Here is an 8,066-nt window from a genome sequence, read left to right as displayed (position 1 = left end):
AACCTGTATTATTATATATTTTACGTTTCTGTTTCAACAGTTAATTTCGCCATAATGGGTCGTGATCGAGATCAATTCAGAAAATTTGAATCTGGTAGTCAACAATTAAAAAAAAAAAAATTAAAAGAAAAGTTTATGAAACGTCAAACTGGTGCGTTACAAAAATTTTTAGTACCTTCAAAAGAAAATAATCCAAATACAGTAGAATTGCAATGTAACATTGATGTCCCATTGCTTCCTACTAGTACTTCCTTTTTGAATGAAAATGAAAATTATTCCGTTTTAAGTCTTGATAACGAACAAGATGTCTAAAAATATTAGTGAAAATTTAAATGATGAACAAGGTATTATTAATAACTCAAATTTTAATAAAATGACTAGTAAACCAAATGATGAAGTTTTTCAAAATTTAGAAGATCCCGGTGAATGGCCTAGTAATTTAAGCGTTAGAGAAAGAGATATAATTATCGAAAAAGGCCCAATTGAAATAACCAATCACGATTTTCCAATAAAATCTAGTGATAATGTAGTAAAGAGAAAATTCACAGTTGAACATTATAATAGAATTTTATCTAATGGCGAAAAAGTTAAACGTAGATGGTTAATTTATTCAAAGAAAAAAGATGTTGTCTATTGTTTTTGCTGTAAACTTTTTGGAAATTCATGTGGTAGTGGTTTGGCAGATTATGGGCTGGACGATTGGAAACACATTTCAGAGAGAATAAAAAGTCATGAAAATTCTCAGAATCATTTACTAAATACTGAAAAATGGATTAGTTGTGAAATAAGAATGAAGAAAAACATAACAATTGATAAACAAAATTTAGTATTAATTAGAAAGGAAACTGAACATTGGAGGGCAGTTTTAACTCGTATTCTTCATATTGTACATTATTTATCAGAACGAAATCTTGCTTTTCGTGGTAAAAGTGACACATTATTTACTTCAAATAATGGCAATTTTCTTGGACTTATAGAAATGTTAGGAAAATTCAACCCCATAATTATAGAACATATTCGTAGAATCCAATCAAAAGAAATACATGACCATTATTTAGGAAAATCCATACAAAATGAATTTATTAATATGTTGGCGTCTTTTGTATCTAATACAATTTACAAAAAAATAAGTTCTGAAAAATATTATTCAATTATACTTGATTGCACACCAGATTTAAGCCATAGAGAACAGCTATCCATTGTATTACGTTGTGTTAATATGCATTCTGAAAAAATTAAAATTGAAGAACATTTTATCAAATTCTTAGAAATCCATTCATCGACTGTAGAAAATATTAGTTTGACTATTCTTTCAGAATTAGATAAAATTGGCTTAGATATAAAAGATTGTAGAGGGCAGGGATACGATAACGGTGCTAACATGAAGGGCAAGTATAAAGGAGTACAAGCCAAAATTCTTCAAAAAAATCCAAAAGCATTTTTCACTCCATGTGCTTGTCACAGTCTAAATATGCTATTAGGAGATATGGCAAAATGTAATTCAAAAGCGATGACATTTTTTGGTATAATGAATAGAATATATACTATATTTTCAGGTTCTCCTATTAGGTGGTCTATTTTAATAAAAAATATTCCTAATTGCACAGTTAAACGATTATCAGAAACTAGATGGGAAAGCAGAATTGAGAGCGTAAAACCTATAAGATATCATACTGCCTTAATTAGAGATTCTCTTTTAGAAATAGCTGAAACTACAAATGATTCTACTATAAAAAGTGAAGCTGAATCACTTGCGTTAAATGAATTGGAAAATTTTGAATTTATTGTGAGCGCGTAGTGATATGGTATGACCTTCTTCTTTCAGTTAATAGTGTTAGCAAAATATTACAGTCAAGTGATATGAACTTGGATGTCGCAGTTAACGGTTTAAAAGGTCTACTAAAGTTTTTGAAAAATTATAGAGATACTGGATTTACTCCGCAATAGTTGATGCAAAAGAGATTGCAACTATTTTAAAAATTAATCCTGTGTTTAAAGAGACAAGGATTCGAAAAATAAAACGATTATTTACCTATGAACAAGATGATGAACCAATCAACTTGAATAAGACACCAGAAGAAAAATTTAAAATTGAATATTTTTATCAAATTGTAGATACTGCTATACAATCTATGGAGTTACGTTTTCAACAATTTGAGGAGTACTCTAATATGTTAGGGTTCTTATATTCTCCTGAAAAATTACGTAATATAAGTGAAAATGACTTAATGAAATGCTGTTTTGATTTGGATATTTCTCTGAGGGATGGTGAAAAACACGATATTGATGGCGCAGAACTTTTTTTTGAATTAAAAATTCTCAGACAAATGATACCTGAAGAAATTAATAAGTCTATCGAAGTATTACAGTTTATAAAAGATCTTCAGAATCCATTTTCTAATGCTACTGTATCATATAGAATATTACTAACTATACCAATAACTGTAGCCAGTGCAGAAAGATCTTTTTCTAAGTTAAAACTCATAAAATCATATTTAAGGACATCAATGACTCAAGAAAGGCTAATTTCACTTGCAATATTATCTATTGAAGAAGACATAGCTTCAAACTTGGACTACAATGAAATAATAAATGAATTTGCGAGAAATAAAGCAAGGAAAGTAAACTTTGTATAACCTAACTATAAGCGTCAGTGTTTAGTGTATTTTTACTTTTTAATGTGTATAATATTATAATATTTTTAAAAAACTAATATCTAATTATAAAGTATTTATTAAAATTGTAATTTTTAATGATATATTTGTAATGATTTTTTATACTTTATTATGAGACATTTGCTTAGTATTTATAATCATTAAATATTATTGTTTCGACAAAACATATATAGATGATCATATAGTAATACAGATAATTAAACATGAATATAAATTGAATATAATAACAATATGACATTTGAATATAAATTGAATATAGTTTTGAATATAATATGAAAGTATAGGTGGTTTCTAATATTACTCACGAGGATTTTCAGTTATGAGAACTAAGGATGACAGTAGTGCCTTGTGGTAGTGGTGACAATAATAGTTGCGTCTGTTGCGACTGGTTGCAGCGGCGGGTGGTGGTTGCGGCGACGGCGAGTTGCTGTGGCGGCTTGTTGCTGCGGCGGCGGCTAGTTGCTGCGGTGGCGGTGAGTAGTGGTTGCGGCGGCGGCTAGTTGCTGCGGCGGCAGTGAGTAGTGGTTGCGGCTAGTTGCGGCGGCTGCGGCTAGTTGTGGCGGCGGCTGGTTGCGGCGATTGTGTCTTGCTATATGTATCGAACAGTATACTATGCTCACTGGTCGGACCCACTAAAGGTGTGATTCCTTAGGATGCGATTGTAGACGCGCGACTCGTGCGGCTGACGCAGTGCGACCGAAATTTCGGCCGCACCAGCCGCACGGCTCAATGACGGATTCCCTACAATACAAATGTTGACGCACGAGACGCTCGGCTGCCGGATAGTCCAACATTCGTCCAAGCACGTGTGATCAGTTAACAAGTGCTACGTAATACATACTAGTGAAATATTTTTTATTATAAAACCAGACATGTTACGAAGTCAAAAAAAAAAAATGCTCATCAAACTACTTCTTTTAGAAGAGATCAACGAAGAAGAAACAATACTCGAACATGCCATTAAAATATATAACACGAAAAAAACCCACGATTTGTTTCTCACTAGAAAAATTGAAGGGTTTTATAGCATTTTAATTGAAAAACATTTGTTTAAAGATGAACAAAAATTTAGAGAATTTTTTCGATTGAGTTACGATCAATTTAATTATGTTTTAAATATTATTGTTGATGATATCAAAACCAATCCTAGCAATCGTGTCAGACAGCCCATTACACCAGCCGAAAAATTATCAATTACATTAAGGTAAGATTCAATTATTATTCCATCAGAAATAAACCCTTTTTTTTAAACAACATGTTATATAAATGATGTATAATCACATTTATGGAAATGTATGCACTTCATAACATTTCCTACAAATAATTAAAATTAAAAAATACAAAACAAAAAAATAATGTTTTAATGACAACGCATCATACAACTTGTAATAATAAATAAAAACAAAAAATATTAATGTATGTAATAAATAAACAAAAAACAACATTTTTTTATGTAATTAAACAAAAGTTAAATTTTTAAAAATTTTCGAAAACAATACAAAATAATAAAATAAACAAAACAAATCAATACCTTATTGTATTATATTAAAAATACCAACATTAAAAACAAATTACTGGTTTGGTATAATCTCAATTATTTGATGATTGAGGCCAATAATCACCGGATAGATCCGTATATTCACTATCTAATGATGTTGATGTGGAATAATCTCCTATACCGAGGTATGAATTTTCAAATCGGTTTTCTGGAGGACAAAGATGCACAGATTTTGGAAATTCATAACTTGTAGAAGGCCGAGTTGGAACTTGAGAAGCTGGCATATTATCTTTTTGATGATTATTTTTTAGCTCTAGTTCACTAACAATACGTAATATATCCAATTTTGCTTTTACTTTTAAGTCTGGAGAAAATTGTTTTACTGTTAACGCCATACTTTTAAAAAAGGCGTCGATAGGATCGTCGTCTTCAATTTTTGTCAGTTCTTCCATCAACTTGTTCCTTTCTTGGCTTCTTTTGTTTAAAACTTCTATTAAGGCATCACTTCGCTTCACTTTTTTGTTTGTTTTTGAATCAGCGGTCAGTTTTTGTTTGGTGGTTTCATGTTCAAGCATCAAAGATGATGGCTGTGGTTCATTTTCCTCAACGTTTTTTTCACTCAGCATATTATCATTAAATATTTCTGTTTCGTTAGCAGCATCAGTGTGATCGTCTTCGTCTATATCTTCTTCATTTAATAATATGTTAGACACACTCCTGTAAATAATAATTTTTATTATTTATCAATCCCTTTGCACCTAGCTAGATAAGCTCGGTGAAAAAATATCTTACGGTCTTTCATAAGCTGCCACGTCAAGGAAAGATAAAATATCAGCGAGCTGCCACTTGGTGGGCTTATTTTTTGCAGCTGATCCAGTACCCAAATTTCTGCTTCTTTTTTTTCTATTGTACGTATCTTTTATGTTACGCCAACGCTTTTTGCAATCATCAACTATACGACAACCAAAAAATGTCGATGAAAAACTAAATTAATATCCAGTGCGAGTAAAAAAAAAAAAAAACACACATTTTTATTGTCTTATTCCATAATTTATTATTACGTTAATTTCCTTTTATATATATTATTTATATACATTGTTTATCGTCAAGACAAGAAAACTTTCCATATAAAATGTAAAATGTCATATTTATTTTTGTCTTTCATGCATTATGTTCGATTAGTGAGTGTAATACCTAATACTAGGTATATTATTTATAAAATTAATTATTTATTTTTGTCATACAATGAATTGTATTTAGGAATTTCCTACATGATATACATCGTATATTCATATTTTATAAAATCAAGTATTTATTTGTGTACCTATATTTAAATTTAGACCGTAGAATAATATGGAAAAAATGTAAATCAGACAATCTTATGGCAATACTACTTCATATTTATATATTCTGTAATTATATAATTAATGGATTGTTTTAATTTTAACAGATATATGGCTACAGGAGAATCATTACGATCTTTAGGATTTGCATTTCGAATATCTCAGAGTTATATAACTCGTATTATACAGTTGGTCTTAAAAAGTTTAAGCTTACGATTGCCTGGTATATTATTAAAATCTCCATCGAAAGAAGATTTGATTCAAATTGCTCGTGATTTTTGGGAAAAATGGAATTTTCCCAATTGTGTAGGTTCAATCGATGGGAAACATATACGAATATTTTGTCCAGGAAAGAGTGGTACATTATTTTTCAACTACAAAGACTTTTTTTCTATTGTTTTACTAGCTATAGTTGATGCAAACTGTAAATTTATTTACGTCGATATTGGTTCGTATGGTAAAGAAGGCGATAGTGGGATATTTTCAAGATCAAGTTTGTATATGTTAATTAAACAGGGAAATTACTTTCCTCCAAATGAAAAACTTCCTACTTCGAGTCAAACTTTGCCATATGTTCATGTTGGGGACGAAGCGTTTCGTCTGGAGACACATATGATGCGACCATACACACGTGGAGAAGCTCGAAAAGACTACGAAAAAACTATTTTTAACTATCGTTTGTCTAGAGCAAGAAGAACTGCGGAAAATAGTTTTGGACTCTTGAGTCAAATATTTAGAGTATTTTATACTCCTATCGCTTTAAAAACGGAAACTACTGACCACCTAGTACTAACAGCTTGCTGCCTCCATAATCTACTTAGGAGTAGATACATAGAAAATACTTCTAAATATTATTATAATTTTGACCATAATGAAACTGCACCTACACAAAACATGATGGCTCTTGTTCGATCAGGTGGGTATGCTAATTTTGAAGGATTTTTGGTAAGATGAATTTAAAAAATTTTCAATAGCGAAGAAGGAGCTGTTCCATGGCAAGACCACCAAACACAAAAAAAAGACAACTAATTTTTACTTATGTTTTTATAATGTACATATTATTATATTAATACGAGTTATGTTAATGACATTATTTTATTCACTAATTGATATTAAATGATTATTATTATTTTATTTTAATGTTAATTAAACATTTATTATTTTATACTGCTTAAATCAATTTAATCAATTTACCTATTTTATAATATTATAACAAATATATTATAAATTGATTTAGCAAAAAAAAAAAAAATACCACTTACCACTTTTTGTTTTTAAAACAGATGATATCTCCTTCCAAACATTTTCCCTCACCTGTAGGTCTTTATATTCTGGGTGTTTTAAGTCGAACAAGCATGGATGTTGACTTACACATTCAGCTAAAACCGTGTTTTCTTCCAAAGAAAATGAAATTTTCGAGGACATTTTTTTAAAAAAAATTGCAAAACGTACAATATCGAAAAAAAAGTTGAGTGGTCATCAGTCGCGCGGCTGATGCGTTTTGACTGCCTCCAGAGCGGTCGCAGTCGCGCGTCGTCAGTCGTATGCGATTGTCGCGCGCGGCTACGGCGGTTGTAGGGAAACTAAACAATATGAAAATGGACAAACCAGTACCGTGCGGCCGAAATTTCGGTCGCACTGCGTCAGCCGCACGAGTCGCGCGTCTACAATCGCATCCTAAGGAATCACACCTTAACTCCGAGTGGACGAATATTAACTCCAACTGATTGGTGCCAGGAATATTCGTCCGACTACGGTGCCAGGAGTGGGTCTTTCAGCGTAATAGATATCGTCGTATACATATAGCTTGACTATACCGCAGACTGGAAGGTACCGTGTTGTCACATTTGACGCCCTTATATGCCTATATGTGATAATGGCATACGTCTAGAATGACCGATTGCGCACTTCGGTTTTCCTGGCACTTTGGCTCGTGATGGTGAATCTTTTGCTGTTCCAATAAGTGTTACTAGTCGATATATTGATATATTAATGTTATATAGCTTGCTGATATGAGAAAAACATGTTGAAATTTGCATTATTTGAATACATTTATCTCAGTTGAAAGGTGTGGTTCAATTACGCGCTCTATGTTGCGTTTGGTCTGGTTGTCGTGTAATGTTCGCGCGTGTATTTAATTGTTGGATTGACCCCTAGAGGTCGGGGCATATATCCTTTACAGTCCCCTTTTTTAATTTTCTTGAATGTGATACACAAAAGTGTAATGTTGTTTTTTGTGTTGAATGAAATAAGATTAAAAACTCTAGTGTGGTTTGTCGTTGGTCAGATTCTTCTTTTTCTTATTCTTCTGATACCATAATTTCTTCTTTTCTTCTCGGGTTAACTTCTTTTCGGATGTGGACGTATTGGTAGGAATGATTATTTCGGGTTTTGACTCTAGCTTGATAGGTGTTATCTCCTCGGGTATCTCAAAATTGGATTCGAGAGAATACTTAGTAATTTTAGCTTGCTGAAGGCGTAGTAGTTGAGCGTGTGCTCTTTGTATGGCTCTTTCCTGATCTGGACTTACTTCTATTTTATTAATAATTT

General features: G+C 31.7%; 2 protein-coding genes across 2 annotated transcripts; one reads left to right on the top strand and one right to left on the bottom strand.

Annotated features, from left to right (window-relative positions):
• Positions 1 to 373: 373 nt before the first annotated feature.
• LOC126554516 (uncharacterized) lies at positions 374 to 2,636 on the top strand. Its single transcript, XM_050209585.1, has 4 exons — positions 374 to 923; positions 1,317 to 1,496; positions 1,557 to 1,786; positions 1,923 to 2,636. The coding sequence occupies exons 1-4, from the start codon at positions 374 to 376 to the stop codon at positions 2,634 to 2,636; spliced, it is 1,674 nt and encodes a 557-aa protein (XP_050065542.1).
• Positions 2,637 to 4,265: 1,629 nt separating this feature from the next.
• Positions 4,266 to 6,941, bottom strand: LOC126554515 (uncharacterized). The gene is made up of 3 exons (XM_050209584.1): positions 6,779 to 6,941; positions 4,966 to 5,125; positions 4,266 to 4,890 (listed from the first exon to the last, which is right to left on the bottom strand). The coding sequence occupies exons 1-3, from the start codon at positions 6,939 to 6,941 to the stop codon at positions 4,266 to 4,268; spliced, it is 948 nt and encodes a 315-aa protein (XP_050065541.1).
• Positions 6,942 to 8,066: the final 1,125 nt, after the last annotated feature.

This window comes from Aphis gossypii, unplaced genomic scaffold (genome assembly GCF_020184175.1).
Source record: "Aphis gossypii isolate Hap1 unplaced genomic scaffold, ASM2018417v2 Contig00531, whole genome shotgun sequence".
Lineage (NCBI taxonomy): Eukaryota > Metazoa > Arthropoda > Insecta > Hemiptera > Aphididae > Aphis > Aphis gossypii.
The sequence above is the reverse complement of the archived record's forward strand: the minus strand, read 5'-3'. Positions and strand labels throughout refer to the sequence as shown.

Bases quoted from the DNA above. Each gene is read 5' to 3' on its own strand.
- LOC126554515 (XM_050209584.1), bottom strand. From the start codon at position 6,941: ATGTCCTCGAAAATTTCATTTTCTTTGGAAGAAAACACGGTTTTAGCT. The intron at 5,126-6,778 runs GTAAGTGGTATT...GTTGTCGTATAG, and splicing joins TGTTTTAAAAACAAAAAGTG to TTGATGATTGCAAAAAGCGT. The intron at 4,891-4,965 runs GTAAGATATTTT...TATTATTTACAG, and splicing joins GTGGCAGCTTATGAAAGACC to GAGTGTGTCTAACATATTAT.
- LOC126554516 (XM_050209585.1), top strand. From the start codon at position 374: ATGACTAGTAAACCAAATGATGAAGTTTTTCAAAATTTAGAAGATCCC. The intron at 924-1,316 runs GTAAAAGTGACA...CTATTCTTTCAG, and splicing joins ACGAAATCTTGCTTTTCGTG to AATTAGATAAAATTGGCTTA. The intron at 1,497-1,556 runs GTAATTCAAAAG...CTATATTTTCAG, and splicing joins ATTAGGAGATATGGCAAAAT to GTTCTCCTATTAGGTGGTCT.